This window comes from Microtus pennsylvanicus, chromosome 3 (genome assembly GCF_037038515.1).
Source record: "Microtus pennsylvanicus isolate mMicPen1 chromosome 3, mMicPen1.hap1, whole genome shotgun sequence".
Classification (NCBI taxonomy): domain Eukaryota; kingdom Metazoa; phylum Chordata; class Mammalia; order Rodentia; family Cricetidae; genus Microtus; species Microtus pennsylvanicus.
The window spans coordinates 2,511,517-2,529,873 of record NC_134581.1 but is presented as its reverse complement, the minus strand read 5'-3'; the positions used below and the strand labels follow the sequence as shown (position 1 = coordinate 2,529,873).

At 57.6% G+C, this 18,357-nt stretch overlaps 2 protein-coding genes across 3 annotated transcripts; one reads left to right on the top strand and one right to left on the bottom strand.

The window, feature by feature from the left end:
* The first annotated feature begins 469 nt into the window (after positions 1-469).
* Klhl40 (kelch like family member 40) lies at positions 470-6,271 on the top strand. Its single transcript, XM_075964092.1, has 6 exons — positions 470-1,983; positions 2,986-3,146; positions 3,441-3,548; positions 3,640-3,825; positions 4,862-5,008; positions 5,642-6,271. The coding sequence occupies exons 1-6, from the start codon at positions 835-837 to the stop codon at positions 5,751-5,753; spliced, it is 1,863 nt and encodes a 620-aa protein (XP_075820207.1). The 5' UTR covers positions 470-834; the 3' UTR covers positions 5,754-6,271.
* Hhatl (hedgehog acyltransferase like) lies at positions 6,268-16,558 on the bottom strand. Of its 2 annotated transcripts, XM_075964093.1 has the most exons (12): positions 16,416-16,545; positions 14,897-15,015; positions 14,365-14,432; positions 13,830-13,943; positions 13,539-13,733; positions 13,073-13,282; positions 12,752-12,920; positions 12,272-12,416; positions 12,128-12,163; positions 6,992-7,193; positions 6,592-6,733; positions 6,268-6,477 (listed from the first exon to the last, which is right to left on the bottom strand). In XM_075964093.1, exons 2-12 carry the CDS (start codon positions 15,000-15,002, stop codon positions 6,350-6,352), a joined length of 1,515 nt encoding a protein of 504 aa, XP_075820208.1. In that variant the 5' UTR covers positions 15,003-15,015; positions 16,416-16,545; the 3' UTR covers positions 6,268-6,349. The 2 variants fall into 2 exon arrangements, with proteins under 2 accessions (XP_075820208.1, XP_075820209.1); XM_075964094.1 differs by having other exon boundaries at positions 6,268-6,733; positions 16,416-16,558.
* Between the last annotated feature and the right edge of the window lie 1,799 nt (positions 16,559-18,357).

Here is an 18,357-nt window from a genome sequence, read left to right as displayed (position 1 = left end):
AGATCCTGGGGAATGCCGCTAACGTACTCTATGATTCCAAATGGCATTCCCTGGAATATTAAGAATTTGAAGGTCTGAACACCCAGAATAGTAGAATCCTAGGAATCTAATTTTCTAGCAGACCTGACACCTTCGAGTCCTCCCTGGAGCATCCTGCCCCAAGGTCTCTTGCCCTCAACAAAGCTGAGCAGAGGCCCTTGGATTCTAGCGCCTCTTCAAATTGAGTGGGAGGGAAGGAAACCGAGGCTCAACAGAGAAACACCTACTCCGGTTGGCTTAAGGGGTTTCTTTACAGAAAGGGAAGGTCTCTGCGCTGGGAGCAGACAGGAAACCCCTTCCCATTTTGAAAGCGGGCCCCAAGGTCTCTAAGCAGTAATTGCCAGGGACACGTTCACCAAGCAGGAAACACAAACGATCGGTTAACCAGAAATGGTCACGAGAGATATGCTCTGTGGGGAAGGCTGTGAGCACACAAGCCTGGAAGGCAGGGAGGAAGGAAGAGTCCTGAAGAGGGACCGGATCCCTCTATGGGCAGCCGTATATCTATAGGGCCGAGAGACCTTCCAGTTCTGAAAAGGCCCAGACGGACCCCACCCTCGCCCCATGAGTCCGAGCGCTGAGTCAAGGGTGCTCAGGGAGAGGGCCTCTGCCCAGCTGTCCCCTGTATGTCATGTGCAGGAGGCCAAGCGGCTCCTCTTACAGGGTCCAGACATCCTCTATATATAGCCCAGCGCAGACAGCTGCGCAGTCAGAGCGCAACCCCACAGGACAGCAGAAGTGTGCCGAGCAGCCCTTGACCACACAGGCTTGCTGTGTTCCAGGGAGCAGCGCACCATGACCCTGGGTTTGGAGCAGGCGGAGGAGCAGCGGCTGTACCAGCAGACGCTCCTTCAGGACGGCCTCAAGGACATGCTGGACCATGGCAAGTTCCTGGACTGCGTGGTGCGCGTGGGCGAGCGCGAGTTCCCGTGCCACCGCCTGGTACTGGCGGCCTGCAGCCCCTACTTCCGCGCGCGCTTCCTGGCCGAGCCCGATGGCGCGGGAGAGCTGCGCCTGGAGGAGGTGTCGCCCGACGTGGTGTCCCAGGTGCTGCACTACCTCTACACGTCGGAAATCGCGCTGGACGAGGCAAACGTGCAGGACCTGTTCGCGGCGGCGCACCGATTCCAGATCCCATCCATCTTCACCATCTGCGTGTCGTTCCTGCAGAAGCGCCTATGCTTGGCCAATTGCCTGGCTGTCTTCCGCCTCGGCCTCCTACTGGACTGCGCGCGCCTGGCGGTGGCGGCGCGCGACTTCATCTGCTCGCGCTTCCCGCTGGTGGCGCGCGACAATGACTTCCTGGGGCTCTCAGCAGACGAGCTGATCGCCATCATCTCCAGCGACGGCCTCAACGTGGAGAAGGAGGAAGCGGTGTTCGAGGCGGTGATGCGCTGGGCCGGCAGCGGCGATGCCGAGGCACAGGCAGAGCGCCAGCGCGCACTACCTACGGTCTTCGAGAGCATTCGCTGTCGCCTGCTGCCTCGCGCCTTCCTGGAGAGCCGCGTGGAGCGCCACCCACTCGTGCGCGCCCAGCCCGAGCTGCTGCGCAAGGTTCAGATGGTGAAGGACGCTCACGAGGGCCGCCTCACTACACTGCGCAAGAAGAAGGAGAAGGGCCAGGAAACAGCCAAGACCAAGGAGGCCAACCAGGGCGCAGCAGACGCCAAGGCTGGGGACGATGAGGAGCGAGTGCTACCTGGTATCCTCAATGATACCCTGCGCTTCGGAATGTTCCTGCAAGACCTTATCTTCATGATCAGTGAGGAGGGCGCTGTGGCCTACGACCCAGCTGCCAACGAGTGCTACTGTGCCTCCCTGTCCACCCAGATCCCCAAGAACCACGTCAGCCTGGTGACCAAGGAGAACCAGATCTTTGTGGCCGGTGGCCTCTTCTACAATGAGGATAACAAGGAGGACCCTATGAGTGCTTACTTTCTGCAGGTGATTGGCCAGCCTTGGGAACTAGGGACTGGCTCTGGGTTCTGGGTACTAGGAGGCAGCCTTGGGGCATGGGAGGGGCCTGTGTCTACTTGAGTGCTGTCCTTGGGTCTAGGACCTTTGGCTAGCAGCCACTTGCTTCAAGGGAGAAGAGTTAAAAGCAGTTTCCCTAGAGCTCTAAGTAAGTCTGGTGGCTGTGTTTGGGGGTCGTTAGGCCCCAGCAATCTGGGGAGCTGGAGGCCCTGACCCTGAGTGGGGGGGGTTGGGTGTCAGGGACAGAGAAGAACAGTGAACTGAGCAGAAGTACCAGGACAGGTGGGAAAAACAGATTATCACAGCGGGAGCACCTTGCCTTCTCCTTTCACGGTTGGGGCTTGGGGATGGGAGGGAATGAGGCTCAGGAGGAACTGGGTGAGGGGAAACCCTGGTCCAGGTTGGCCATATGACTGCAGTACCTTGGAGAATCTACAGTCTGATCCTATGGTCTTGAGCCTTGTCAGTTGGGTGAAATCTGGAGATGGGAAGGGGGAGGGGGTTAACACTGATGGCGACCCGGACTGGTTGGTGAGCATGTGACAGCAGGACCAGACAAGCTGGTACAGGAAGTGAGGAGCCGCCGGGCAGCTGGGTGCCAAGTTTAAGTCCACAGGCCTCACAGCTGGCGTAGGTGAGGGGCAGCTCCCCCAGGCTGACTATGGTGCGAAGTTTCTTCTCTCTGGGCCTCTGGGTGTGGGACACTCTTCCATGCTTGAAAAAGCTGAACAGAGGTTAAATACTATCAAGTGTCCATCCATATAATCCGTGGCCCTTGTGCCTGTAACCGTGGGTTAGGCAGGTGCAGAAGGTGGGATGGAAGCTTGTGTAGAGGGTCACCCAAGAGTCAAGTTCTTAGAGTCAAGTTCTCTCAGAGGGAAGAACTCCTCTCTGTGGGATTTGGCTGGGCCAGTCCAGGAGGTTATATAGGAGGTTGTTGGTGGCTGACCCAAGGACACTGCCTGCTCACAGTTTGACCACTTGGACTCTGAGTGGCTGGGGATGCCGCCACTCCCCTCACCACGCTGCCTCTTCGGCCTGGGGGAGGCTCTCAACGCCATCTACGTGGTCGGCGGCCGGGAGCTCAAGGACAGCGAGGACAGCCTGGACTCAGTCTTGTGCTACGACCGGCTGTAAGTGGGCGGGGCAAGGCTGCCTTGGGGACAGGGTGGCCTGGAACAGGGCCCTGGGGAGGGAGGGGCTAGGACCACTTGGGACAGCCAGGAGGCCTGCACAGATGTGCAAGCATTGGCTGGAGACCTGAAAAGTAAACCCTGGAGCAGAGGGACAGGTCGGCTGGTACAAAGGCCCAAGACGTCAGGGGAGGGGGCCCGGGAAGGATCTGAGTGCACTTTGTTGTGTGTTGTATTGTGGGTGTGGATGCCGAGAACCAGACTTGATGCTCCTGTCCCTCCCGTCCCCTCCAGGTCATTCAAATGGGGTGAATCGGACCCACTGCCCTATGCAGTGTACGGCCACACAGTGCTTTCCCACATGGACCTCGTCTACGTCATTGGCGGCAAAGGCAAGGACAGGTGAGGTTCAGGCTGGTGGGAGGAGCCTCTCTGTGGCTGGGGGCCAGGCAGTTGTCCCAGCCTCCTCTCCACTCACTCTGTCCACCCACAGGAAATGTCTAAACACGATGTGTGTCTACGACCCCAAGAAGTTTGAGTGGAAGGAGCTGGCACCCATGCAGACAGCCCGCTCGCTCTTCGGGGCCACCGTTCATGATGGCCGCATCTTTGTGGCTGCAGGGGTGACAGACACAGGGCTTACCAGCTCCGCAGAGGTGTACAGCATTGCAGACAACAAGTAGGTCCCTTCCCCCACCCCTCCTCCTCTGCATCAGCCCTGTCTGCCCTACTGAGGGTCATAGACCCAGGTCAGATCTTCATGTTGACTTGGACATTGGTATTGAAGTAGGTCCCTCTCCTCTGAGAAGCTATCTGGCCCCATCCAGCAAAGATAGTGGTTCGTGGGTACCCAACACCAAAAGATGGGGCCCCTAGAAGAAAGACCATGCTCAGGAAAATGGAGGTTGGTAGGCAAAGGGATGTGGGAAGGTTCTGGAGTGGGAGAGGTGAGGGGTTAAGTCCAGTGAAATGTCTCCTGTGAGTTTAAGCTCCCTGTCTCACTGGCTCTCACAGGACAGCAGATTAGGGGATTTCTCAGAGACAGAGGGGTCTGGTTGCGGCTGAGACAAGGGGTGACAGATTTCTAGATGTATAGGAAAGGGCCAAGGGGAGAAAGTGGAGCATGGTTTCTAAGGAACCGGATGGGGAAGAGGAGCTGCATTTCCAACAGGCATCCTTTGAGGTTAGTGGTGGGTAGGATGTTGGATAGGAAAGAGGGTGAAATGGATGCTTTTGAGAAAGTCTAAAGGACCAGTTGTTGGGGAGTTAGGCAGCAAATTGGAGGTCCATTCAGGAGATGTAGAATTAGGGTATCTGGGGGTGTGCAGGAGAAGCCTCCCGTAACAGAAAGGTGGGGAGCAGACACCAGAAGGAGCATCAGGATGGAGGGCATTCAAAGGAACAGGGCCATCAGTGGCAGCCACAGCCTGAGCCCAGGTCGAGGGACAAACAGAGCAGGGCTGTCCATTCCCTGTGCAGGCTGGGTTGATGGCAGAGTGGTGGGGAAGGGAGGAGGAGGGACGTAGGGGTCAGAGTGATTGGGAGCATGGCTGAGGCGACTGAGCATTGTGGGCGATTGGAGCTCAGTGAACAGGACAACACCCAGAGAAGGCAATCTAGAATCCAGAGTCCCAGGGGCGATGGGTGCTGTGATGGTGGGAACGGGGGGCTGGGCTCGCAGAAGCCTGGATTGCTCACAGCTCCCCTGTCCCTAGGTGGTCCTCCTTCGAGGCCTTCCCACAGGAGCGTAGCTCCCTCAGCCTGGTCAGCTTAGCTGGCACTCTCTATGCCCTGGGTGGCTTTGCCACTCTGGAGACCGAGTCTGGAGAGCTGGTCCCCACGGAGCTCAATGACATATGGAGGTGAGTCCGACCTTGAGCTGCTGGTGGGGGGTGGATGCTGAGTGTCCCAACGCAAGGACAGCAAACAGCTGCTCCGCCCTGGCTTGTCGCAAGCTGCAAGCCATAGCCGGCCCCCCCCCGTGGAGCCCCAGTGGGTCACAGACAGGAGTCACGCCCAAGTGGCAGGCACAGTCCTGAGTCTGGTCTCCCCATTTCCTGGGTCCCCTGTCTAGAGGGGCAGTGAGGCTAGGAGTGGGGGGGGTGGCTAGACCCAGGTTCTGAGAGCTGTTTTTCCCCTCACACCCTCTCCTGGTGGGGGAAGAAGGTCAGTCATCTCGGGAACTTCTTCCGTGTACAGAAGTCTCAGGAGAAGAGACTTGACTTTGGGGACTGGAAATCTTCCCCAAGGGCAGTGAACTTTGAGGAGTGTGGGGGCCCTGGAGGCGGCTTTTCCCGGGAGGGGGCTGCTCCACACTGCAGGGCGTCTTCTTAGAGTGTCTGTTGTGGGATCCCACTTTAGCGCAGGACAATTGTTTAGAAACAGACATCCTTGAAGGTGGGCCTGGGGCACCAGCCACCCAGCCTTGCAGGGTCCCTGCCCATCCTCCGTTTGATAAAACTCCCATCCTGGTACCTGCTTTCCCTTCCCCTCAGGTTCAACGAGGATGAGAAGAAGTGGGAGGGGGTCCTGCGGGAGATCGCCTACGCAGCCGGTGCCACCTTCCTCCCCGTTCGCCTCAATGTGCTTCGCCTGACCAAGATGTGACCAGGGCAGGGCCCTAACTGAGCCTCCTTCCTGTCCTTTGGCCTCACAACAAACGCCTTGCGGGATCCAGAAAGGACCTGGGAGAGGGCAGTATGAGCCAGACAGGCTACTCGGGTCAAGAAAGGGATTGGAGGCATTTCTCCCTGTTTGTCTCCTCAAGGACTGCAAAGCCAGGCAGGCATCCCAGGCTGTGTTCTGGGTCTGTCCGGGTTGGCTGTGTGTGCCCGTTTCATCTCCATGCCCGTCAGGTGGGAGCATCTTGGTCAATGGCACCTCCTGGTGCTAACACAGACCTCCACCAGGAAGCTCGGGGACAATCAATGAACTGTCTGCTGAGCATGTAAGCCACGAGTGCACTCAGCTACCACAGAGTCAGTGTCCACAGGGCTGGACTATACCAATGCTGGGCTGTCGATGTGGCTATCCCTGCTCTCACAGGACACCCCATCATTCCCCCAAAGCCTGGAACCATCAACTCCCTACCCAGAGTGGATAAGAAGCCAGTAGAACACTATGATAGAAAAGTCTTTTATTCTGTCAGTCAGGCCTCATGGCCTGGGCCTGGGGCCCAGAAGCAGCTGAGCGGAACCCAGCGTCTACTCCAGCTTCTCTTTGTCCTTCCCCTGCTCCTCTTCCTCCAACGCTAGGGTCCGCTCACGCTCCTTCACCAGCTGGACACCACAGTAGGTGACAAACAAGATGGCCAGCGTGGTCTGGGGGAAGCCTGTTGGAGGAGGAGCCATGCTAGGCTGCTGCGTGTGCGTGGGTAGCTCGGAGGTCCCTGTCCTCATGTGAGGTTGGCACATCCTATATCCGCCACCCTCCCCCAGCCCCATACCTGTGAGTAGCAGGCGTCGGGCAACCAGCTCTGTGAACTCAAGGCTGTTGAGACTCACAAGATTGTACATGATGATAGCCCAGAAGTTTACAGCCCCGCAGAGGGCCCGGACCCTCCGAGACATCTGCTCCGATAGCCGGGCCTGCCATCCAAGAATGTGTCGACAAGAGGGCCAGGAGAGAGGGACACGGTCAGTCTGCGTCACTCCAGCCCAGAGGAAGAAGAGCAGCTGAATAATCAGCCAGGCCTTGCCCCTCAGAAGCTAGGGAGACCCAGGTTTGGGGAGAACCTCCTGGGCCAGGGACCAAGCGTGCCTGGTGACCCCAGAAAGCAGCAGTGCCACCCCCTCCTGTGACCTAGCTGATTCCAGCCAATCCCAGCCCTGGATCTTCCCACCTACCTCGATTTGTGCCAGCGGCCCACACTCTGCCAGCTTCTGCACCCAGAGCTCAAAATTGAGGCCGAAGCAATTAAGGACAGACCACAGGTAGACGATGTCACAAGGCCCAAGCCACAGAGTGGTGACGACGAACGTGGCCACAGAGGCAGCCAGCTCCGGGATCACGGCCGAATGATTGCCACCAATGTGGTCATACACGTACCTGCAGAAAAGACGGGAGGAGGGGACCGCAGGAATGTGGGGACAGACACGTCGCTCTGCACAGACGGATGGTGTGTGGTGTGCCAAACTCTGAGAGTCACATGCCTGCACTCTGACAAAGCTCCAAACTGTGGAAGGGCGGACTCGGTCTTTCATAGCTGCAGCTTGAATTGTCTAGTCCTGAGTTCTGTCTCCTTCAGACCCTAGCTCTTCTAAACAGTCTGTGGATGACCCAAGCCTGTGTCTTTGACTCAGTCTCCTTGCCCAGATGTTCATCTGTCCCGAGGTGTGTCACTCCAGAGGCCGCTTCCAGCCCATCTTGGTGGAAGGCCTGTCACCTGACCGTTGCTCAAGGCTAGGTTTTAGTCAGGATTCTGGAGTCCCCCATCCCCAACATCCAAGCTGCAGACTCTATCAGCTCTGTGGGGTCTTGACCTCTGCTCACCCCTGAACCACCACTTCCATAGTTCAGGGGTTCCTCTACTGCTCAGGAGCTCCATAGTCACCAGTGCTCATGGGGCAGGAGGGATGTCTCAGCAGATAAGAGTGAACTGTTCTCACAGAGGACTTAGGCTCATTTCCCTACGCCCACATCACGTGGCTCACAACCGCCCGTAACTTCAGTTCTGGGCTGTCCAATGCTCCCTTCTGGCCTCTGTAGGCACCTGCAAGCATGCAGTGCACATACACACGTTCAGGCCCACACACATGCACATAAAATAGTACAACAAATCTTATTTTAAACTGTGGCTCAGATCACATCGGCCCACGATCCATCCTCCTAGTAATAAAGTAAGTTCTTTATGCCATGAAGACACTGCAGCCACATGTCTGCCTCCTGCGTGACGTCATACCCTACAGTCCTCTGATGTGCGCTGTGCCTTCCACACGCAGCGCCTGTCACACACAGCGCCTGTCACACACAGCGCCTGACACACACAGCGCCTGACACACACACAGCGCCTGTCACACAGCGCCTGTCACACACAGCGCCTGTCACACACAGTGCCTGACACACACAGCGCCTGTCACACACAGTGCCTGTCACACACAGCGCCTGTCACACACAGTGCCTGACACACACAGTGCCTGTCACACACAGTGCCTGTCACACACACAGCGCCTGTCACACACACAGTGCCTGTCACACACAGTGCCTGTCACACACAGCGCCTGACACACACAGCGCCTGTCACACACAGCTCCTGTCACACACAGCTCCTGTCACACACAGCGCCTGTCACACACACACAGTGCCTGACACACACACAGCGCCTGTCACACACAGCGCCTGACACACACAGTGCCTGTCACACACACAGCGCCTGTCACACACAGCGCCTGTCACACACAGTGCCTGTCACACACACAGCGCCTGTCACACACACAGTGCCTGTCACACACAGCGCCTGACACACACAGTGCCTGTCACACACACAGCGCCTGTCACACACAGCGCCTGTCACACACAGTGCCTGTCACACACACAGCGCCTGTCACACACACAGCGCCTGTCACACACAGCACCTGTCACACACAGTGCCTGTCACACACACAGTGCCTGTCACACACAGTGCCTGACACACACAGTGCCTGACACACACAGTGCCTGTCACACACAGCGCCTGTCACACACAGCGCCTGTCACACACAGTGCCTGACACACACAGTGCCTGTCACACACAGTGCCTGTCACACACAGGGCCTGTCACACACAGCGCCTGTCACACACAGCTCCTGTCACACACAGCGCCTGTCACACACACACAGTGCCTGACACACACACACAGTGCCTGTCACACACAGTGCCTGACACACACACAGTGCCTGTCACACACACAGCGCCTGACACACACAGTGCCTGTCACACACAGCGCCTGTCACACACAACTCCTGTCACACACAGCTCCTGTCACACACAGCGCCTGTCACACACACACAGTGCCTGTCACACACAGCTCCTGTCACACACAGCGCCTGTCACACACACACAGTGCCTGACACACACAGTGCCTGTCACACACAGTGCCTGTCACACACAGTGCCTGTCACACACAGTGCCTGACACACACACAGTGCCTGTCACACACACAGCGCCTGTCACACACACAGTGCCTGACACACACACAGTGCCTGTCACACACACAGCGCCTGTCACACACACAGTGCCTGTCACACACAGTGCCTGACACACACACACACAGCGCCTGTCACACACACAGTGCCTGTCACACACAGTGCCTGTCACACACAGCGCCTGACACACACAGCGCCTTTCACACACAGCTCCTGTCACACACAGCTCCTGTCACACACAGCGCCTGTCACACACACACAGTGCCTGTCACACACAGCTCCTGTCACACACAGCGCCTGTCACACACACACAGTGCCTGACACACACACAGTGCCTGTCACACACACACAGTGCCTGTCACACACAGCTCCTGTCACACACAGCGCCTGTCACACACACACAGCGCCTGTCACACACACACAGCGCCTGTCACACACAGCTCCTGTCACACACAGCGCCTGTCACACACACACAGTGCCTGACACACACACAGTGCCTGTCACACACACACAGTGCCTGACACACACACACAGCGCCTGTCACACACAGCGCCTGACACACACACAGTGCCTGTCACACACAGTGCCTGTCACACACACACAGCGCCTGTCACACACAGTGCCTGACACACACACAGCGCCTGACACACACACACAGCGCCTGTCACACACAGCGCCTGTCACACACAGCGCCTGTCACACACAGTGCCTGACACACACAGCGCCTGACACACACACACAGCGCCTGTCACACACAGCGCCTGACACACACACACAGCGCCTGTCACACACAGCGCCTGTCACACACAGCGCCTGTCACACACAGTGCCTGACACACACACAGCGCCTGTCACACACAGCGCCTGTCACACACAGTGCCTGACACACACAGCGCCTGACACACACACACAGCGCCTGTCACACACAGCGCCTGTCACACACAGCGCCTGTCACACACAGTGCCTGACACACACAGTGCCTGTCACACACAGTGCCTGTCACACACAGCGCCTGTCACACACAGCGCTTGTCACACACACAGTGCCCGTCACACACAGTGCCTGTCACACACAGCGCCTGTCACACACAGCGCCTGACACGCACACAGTGCCCGTCACACACAGTGCCTGTCACACACAGTGCCTCACACACACAGTGCCCGTCACACAGTGCCCGTCACACACAGTGCCCGTCACACACAGCGCCTGACACACACAGTGCCCGTCACACACAGTGCCCGTCACACACAGCGCCTGACACACACAGTGCCCGTCACACACAGTGCCCGTCACACACAGCGCCCGTCACACACAGTGCCCGTCACACACAGCGCCCGTCACACACAGTGCCCGTCACACACAGTGCCTGTCACACACAGCGCCTGTCACACACAGTGCCTGACACACACAGCGCCTGACACACACACACAGCGCCTGTCACACACAGCGCCTGTCACACACAGTGCCTGTCACACACAGTGCCCGTTACACACAGCGCCTGACACACACACAGTGCCTGCCTGCCTACCTGTCACACACAGTGGGAACTCACTAAATACCAGCCTTTCACTACTTGACCTCATTTCCAAGGCTTCTCCATCTTGTCTTACCCACATATTCCCAGGACCGCACCCCAGCTTGAAACCTCACCCCTCTGAATTCCTACTCTGACCAGGGACTCTTTCTCTGATCATGCCCATTGGCCTTATAACCCTCGAATCTCTACCACCCTCCCTAATAGGTTCACAGACGCCACCATCATTACAGTCTCTTGCTTCTTCCTGCTCACCCACTTGGGAGACTCCAGTCACACGCACACACACACATGCACACACACACGCATGCTTGCACACCCCACATCATGAGGTTTCCGACCTCACAGATCCTAAATGCTCTCCCTCCAGTCCCTTCTGGGCTCTCTCCAGTCAGCTTTATCTTCCCACTTGGAAACGGATACTGCACCCTGGCCTCCTGCAAGGGGGCCCAGAAGGGTGATGTATGCCCTTACCCCGTGTCTCCCACCCTTGCCTACTTCCATATTTATGATTAACCTGACCATCCTCTTCCCCACTCTCTCTCCTGTCTATCCCCCTCCTCCAGCCACCTCTCCATCCTGCATCAGGCTCAATGCCCCGTCACGCCCACTCCTCCCTGAAGCTGCCCTTTTGGTTTCCCATGCAGACCCAGGCCGTCCCAAGACCTCTTTCACACGCTCCCCACAGCTCCTCCACCTGCCCGCCTTTCCGGGGAAAGTGGGCTTCATGCTGCCAGCTCTAGCCCTCCTTGGCTGTGGCAGCGCCCGCTTGGGAACCTTCATGCCTGCACACTCTCCTCTGGTTTCCAGGGACTCACACAGCCATGTGTCCTCTTCCGCTGACCACCTTTTCATGTCTTTCTGCTGCCTCTTCTTCGGTTCCTGCCAGAGTTCCTATGGGCCCAGTTTTGCTACCTCTCTCCTTAGGAATCAGGCTTTCTGAGGCCTGGTGCAGGAGACCCCTTTGCCCATCTCATAATGCTCACTGGATGGAGGACCACCAGTCTTCTCTTGACTCCAAATTCTCAGGTCTAGATATCTCCCCAAGTTTCCACAAAGATGTCGAGTAGACATCTCTCTGTGAAAATGTCCTGTCAGTCTTTCCAGGTGACAGGCAGGAATTTGGGTACGAACACACTCCCTGGATACCTGTGCTAAACATGACCTCCGACCAAGCTGCCAGCTATGTCTCTGGGGCTCCCACAAAGTCCCAAGCTCTATGTCTGTGTCCCAGGCAGACGCTACAGCTTCCTGCTTCCTCTGGCCCAATCTCTAAAACAATCCATGGCCACCTCACAGGAAGGCTGGTACCATTCTCCAACTCACTTGCAAAGCCAGTCATTGATGCCGCGGTCAAAGTGTCTGTGGGGAGAACATACGGACGTGAACCTGCCAGAAGCAGAGCCTTTGGGCATGGGCACAAAGCTAAGGACAGCCGGGAGCCAGTGGCGACCTGCCCTCCTCACTCACGTTTCTCCAAAGACATAGAGCGCAGTTATACACTTAGGCGGCTGCGGAGGGTCCAGGTGGTCCAGGCGTGCCACCGTGTTGACCACACCAAAGAGGACGGCTGCCTTCACCCAGTCGTACACCAGGTTGGAGTAGGCCAGGCCAGCTGGGGACAGATGACATGACTCTCTGGAGGTCAGTGCACTGACCGCCCCATATCCTGAATCTCACCTCCTCCCCCCCTCCGCCCCCGTGAACAAAGAGTCTTGCTTCTGTCCCGCCCCGATCCCCATGGAGACCTTGCACCTCTCTAGAGGTGTGTGCCAGGCCCCACTGACCCGTGAAAATCAGCCGCACCCCTCAGGTGGCATTTGCAGTTGGGGAGACGAAGGGCTTTATGTGATGAGAAAAATGAGCTGTGCCCATCTCAAAGCCTTGGGTGCCACACGGATGGGGCTTTCCTGGTGGTGGCCCTGCCTCCGTCCCATTGTGGGGACCCACCGAGAGCACTGTCTGGAAGGCGGCTGGCAAACTTGAGGTCGCTGGGGATGGTGAGGATGTAGAAGAAGTGGAAGAAGATGTCCACAGCCACGATGGCCGCCGCGCTGAATCCTGCCTGGGCCTGGATTCGCCACAGCTCCCCTTCTGGCCTCACTGGCTCCTGGCTCACCTGGAGGGGTAGAGCCCTGTTTGAGAGGGGAGTCATGAATGGCTCGAGGATGGGGTGCTCACGCTTGAGGAGTTATGTCTGAGACAGGAGCCCTTGTCAGGAAAAGGAGACCCAGCCATGGGTGCTCTGTGATTCCACAGGGTTCCCCTCACCTGAGCATGGAAACGGTCAAAGGTCATGATGGGCCCGAAGAAGAAGAAGGGCAGGTAGAAATTGTACTTCAGCAGGTCAGCTAGGGAGTAGCGGCGGTCAGGGTGGGCGCAGCTTTCCAGCGCGAAGCTGGTGCAGCGAAGCACCGTGAAGCCACTGCCCCCGTGGAAGAGCACGTCTTGAAGATCAAAGGCGCCTGTTACAAACCCACTCTGGAAGGAGACAGACAGCACGCCTCTGGCTCACTAGTGGGCCCATGCTTCTGGGGAGAACCCCTTTCTGGCTTCCCGTGGGAGCTGGGCCCGACCCTGGTAGGCAACACTGATTTTAGCTCGATAACAAAACAGAGCAAAGGACAAAGTACAAATGGCCACCTCACTCAAAGACTTGAGAACAGGTGGAAAAAATTGAGGAAATGCTCCAGCAAGGCCCCTGAGTCCTCATCCCTATCCCCTCTGTCCTATGTACCTGCCAAGAGATCAGGGGGTCCATCTTGAAGGAGGCCAGGCTGGCCAGACCAAGGGCAAGACACAACCAGGGCTGGCCCAAGAGTGAGGCCACATAGAGGCCTACACAGTGGCCAAGCAGTAGCAGCAGGTACCATGGGCCCATTGTGCCCAGCACAGCCAGGACTCCATAGACAGCATACATCCAGGAGCGGAGCTGTGGGCACAAGGAGGCCTCGGTTAACCTCGCACAGCCTCTGGGGGGCTGAGAAGGGCAGGCAGGAGGAGGTCAAGTGCCCCAGGCCCAGCTCACCTGGGGGGCCACCATCGTGCAGAGTTTGGCAAACAGCACGTGTCCCGAGAGCGCAAAGACAATGATGTTTCGGAAGTTGGTAAACCACATCACCCACTCGAAGTCAGCCACGTCCTGGACAACCAGAGCAGGGGCAAGTGAGGCACGCTGAGGGCGGAGGAGAGGGTGGGACAGACAGCCAAGGTCGCAGGTGTCTATGCTCACCCTGAGGGAGGAGCCCAGGACACAGGAGGAAGGAATGGATGAGGGGTCCTAAGGAGGGGCTTGCCTCTCAAACCTTTGCCCTGCTGCCCCTGTTGCATGCAGCAGATTGCTGATACACTGCCCCTGTTGCCTAGTTCCGGAAGGCAGCACCAGAGGGCTTCAGCACATTCTGTCCTAGGGACCCATGTCCTAAAGGAGCCCGAAGGTCCTGAAGTTAAGGCAGAGCCCCCTTGCCCTAAGGCAAGAAAACAGCTGCAAGAGTAGAGAGTGGGGAAGGATGTGGGGTGAGATGGGTCCAGGGCCAGGGACTGGAGAAGTACGGGAGACCTACCATCTTCCGGCCCAGGTACTCCCAGCCAGGTCGCACAGACTCCCGGAAGGCCTTCCTGTGGGCCCCATCTGAGAACAGAGTGTGGCCTCTGAGCAGTGGGCTCTCAAAGACCCTGCCCTGGGCCATCCCACCCGGAGGAAAGGGGACAGAGCCTCAGAGCTGCAGCCAGAGGAGAGGGGACAGAGCCTCAGAGCAGCAGCAGAGAGGGATGGGAGCTTTCTTTGGCATCTACAACTTTCTGGATCCAGGACTTGGTGTTTTGCATGTCTGGTTCTAGGTCAGGCAACCTCTCTATCCTCTCTTCTCCCCCTGGCCTCCGAAAGTGTGCGCGTGCATGTGTCTATGTCTGTGTGTGCATGCATGTGTACTTGTGCATGTGTGTGCATGCATGTGTGTGTTTAAAATGGTTTTCAAGGACTATGCCTAACCCATGGCCTAGAGAATACTTGCGGTCTGCAGCTTCCAAGTTTCTGGCCCTGTTGATCAGAACTCCGAGGCCTTCTAGGCCCCTGTCCCAGGACCCAATTATTACCTTGTGATGCCTCCAGGAGACCTCGGCCAGCGTAAGCCAGGGACCCGCTCAGCACCAGGGAGTAGAGACCGAGCTCTGCTGCGGGCAGTGCTGTCTTGATGCCCATGGCCTGGACAGGGCTGTAGGAGAAGCATGGGTGAGGCCCCCCAGTTCCCAGCTTTGCCTACCCCCACCTCATAAGCTCTCCCTGGGGTGGTGGAGTCCTGGGGAGACTCTGCTCCGCTCCTACCTTGGGGGCACTTTCTGTCAGTCTCTCCTCCCACCCAGGTATCTCCTTCCTTCCTCTGCAGCTGCCGATTCGGCTTCCTTAGAAAACTCTCCGAAGTCCAGAGTCACACAGCCACCTTCTTCTCCTTCACATCTCCCTGACGAACTTCTCCCAAAACTGCTCCTCCTCAACCCCATGGGGCAGACCCAGCCTCTAGCCCATCAGTCAGTTTCCCCATCTCTCAGTGAGGCCGCCTTCACCCCAGCAAAGCCCCTTCTTCCCAGATCCTGTGGCTCTGCCTGACCGTGTTCCTCCACCAGGTAAGTCCCTGACCAGTATTTTATCTTATCCCGGATACCTGCCTGTGTTCACCCACTGTCCCCCCTGGGAGTGCTGTGTAGCCTTGCTGGCTGCTGGCTGGAGGCTCTGCTATCCTGCTGGCCGGAGCTGGGCCAAGTAGAGCCAGGCAGGAATTGGGAGTGTGCTGGCTGCTGTCCAAGGTACTGACCGGTAACAAGCCCAGGATGAGTCTAAATCACTCCTGCCGCCCTGCTGGCCATCCCTGGGACCCAGGCCACTACCGAAGCCCCTCCTACCCCTCCAGCCTGCAGTCTTCCCAAGGACTGCACAGGTTCAGACTTGGAACTGAGTGAAAGGGGAACATGGTGTTGGTGACCTTTTGAAGATGGCTAGGGTCACTTCATCTCCCACCCTCCTGCCCATGGTCTTCCCCAGCCCTGTAGCCAGGGCTCCGAGAGTTCACAACTTCTTTTACAGCAGAGGGTGTGGGCCAGAAAGGGGCAGGGACCCAGTGAAGCCACCCAGTGAGCTTCTCTAAAGGGCAGGTGCTCTTGGCGAACCCCTCCAGAATCCCAGCTCAGACCAGACCACAGCTGGCCCTGCTTGCCTGCCTCAGGCCCTGACCCTCCTGGCCAGCCTTTGCAGGGTGGGGGAGGGAAGCATGGGATCAGGTTAGTGGAGCAGGAGAGTGAAACTGGAGAGGATGAAGAGAGCATAAAATAGCTGTGTCAGCTGCCTCCCACTCTCCGCTTTCCAATTTTAGCTCCCCATGGCCGGTGGGGAGTGTCCCCAGTGAGGCCTCAGCAGGCGGCTGGCCCCCAGCCTGGGGCCCCTCCTGGGACCCCTGGACCTGTGTTGTGGACCCAGGGTGCCCTTTGCCCAGCACTGCTTGGCTCTGGTGCACCTGAAGTGAAGCCCACCTTGGGGCTCTCGGTCCAGGAGAAGAGCTCTGGGGTAGGACCCACAGGCCTCAAGGGCCCTGGAAGAGCTGCACACCCAGCTTGCACTGACCTTGAAGAAGCTGCGAGGGACCCTGGCACACTGCCCACCTCGGGGCTCCGGGGTCCTGCGTCCGACCGTGAGTCTGTCCGGCTGGCTGAGCTGTGGGGCCACGGTGGGGTGTGTCCAGCTCTGGGGTCCCCACCCCCTGGAGGCTAGAGCGGTGAGTGGTGACAGCAAGGGGAGGAGGGGGGAGGAGGAGGTGGCCTTCCTGGAGTGGAGCAGACCGTCTGTGGAGCAGAGCCGAGTGCTGCAGTACTGTTGGCCACGGGGAGCCGCAGGGAGTGGCAGGGAGGATGGAGGTGTGACGGGAGAGGGAAGGGGTTTCTGGAGGTGCAGGCTCAGATGGGGGCCCCTGGGCCTCACCTGAACCCCCTCTCAGGCCAGGAAAGCCTGTGCACCCCTTTGTGGTCTGTGCCAGGACCTCTTCTTCCAGGAAGCTCTCCAGGCAGCCCTGCCCCCCACTGCAGTCCCCGGAATCTGCACACTGTGAACTCCAGATGCCACCTTTACCTGTAACCTCTCAAGGGTGTTCAGGGAAGTCCCCACTGTGAGTCTTCATCCTGGCAAGAGCCTGGGCTAGGTAGGCATTGGTGCTAAGGGGAGGGCTGGCGTTTCCGGTAGAATTGGGACTGGCAAGGACCATGGCTCTGTGCAGTGATTTCATTTGTGTTTTAATAATAAAGCTTGTCTGAATATCAGAGAGTAAAACAGCCCCGCTGGTCAGCCTTACAGACCAGGCAGTGGTGACACACACCTTTAATCCCAGTAACCACACTAGTTGCCATAGAAACTGGGCAGTAATGGTGCATGCCTTTAAATCCCAGCCCTAGAGAGGAATATAAAATGGGAGGAGACAGGTCTCAGCTCAGTCTCATTCTGAGGATTAATGGAGGCAGGATCGCCTTTTCGGACTGAGGTAGGGGTAAGAGCCAGTGGCTGGTTGTTTTGTTTTTCTGACCTTCAAGTTGAACCCCGATATCTGTCTCTGGGTTTTTATTGTGTTGCAGTACTGAGCGGCTCCAGGATCCCAGCCTTGTGTTCACATGGAGTGGTCTGGGTGGATGGGTGCCATCAGGGTTATCTGGAATGGATAGTCCTCTTAATGGTAGTAAGAAATCCTAATGTAACACCCCCAAGCAGCTGAAGTATCTGCTGGGCAGGGGCCCCTGGAGAAGTTCAGTCTGAGTCTTGGAGGAGCTGGGTGTGGGTCCTGTCTACGCAGGTCAGCTCTTGGGCACCAGGGCTTGAGGAAAGGTCCTGGGAGCATTGTGACTATTGTTACAGGACTGTCGGTCTCCCATCCTGAGCTCAGCTGAGGATGGACAGGGAGGGAGAAGTGTCTCCACCCAGCAGGGTCCTGGACAAACCCTGGGAAGTTAGGTCACAAGCTTCCTCCCAGGAATGCAGACACATGGAAACAGAGGACGCGGCTGGGGAGGCTGCACACACCCTCTCCTGAGCCCACTCAGTAGCCAGGACGCTGGTCTTTGACCCTGAACAGTGTGCTGAAGGGGCTGCCTGGGGCTGTGGTTCAGTCCTGATGCTTGGGATGAGAGAGTCACAGCTCTGACTTCTGGGCAGGCGTGGCTGACACTAGGGCACCGTGTTGAGGCACAATCGGTGGTTATCAGGGACATAAATAATAACAGCCAGGACGAATGCAGAGAAATTCTTTTTAATGTCCCCACAATCCACAAAGGCCATGTCCAGCAGGTAGAAGAGAAAACTGAGGAATATGGTGGACAGTGGTTAGGGTCTGTCCAGAAACTTCTGGAAGAGACTGCATCATGGTGAGAACTAAGGCTATGTCTACACCAGACAGGTGAGACCACCCTGGGCAGGCCATGTCCACACCAGACAGGTGAGACCACCATACACAGACCATGCACTTGGTGTGCTGTATGGCAGTCTCCTCTGAGATGAAACAGTCCATCCTTCATGGAAGCTCCTT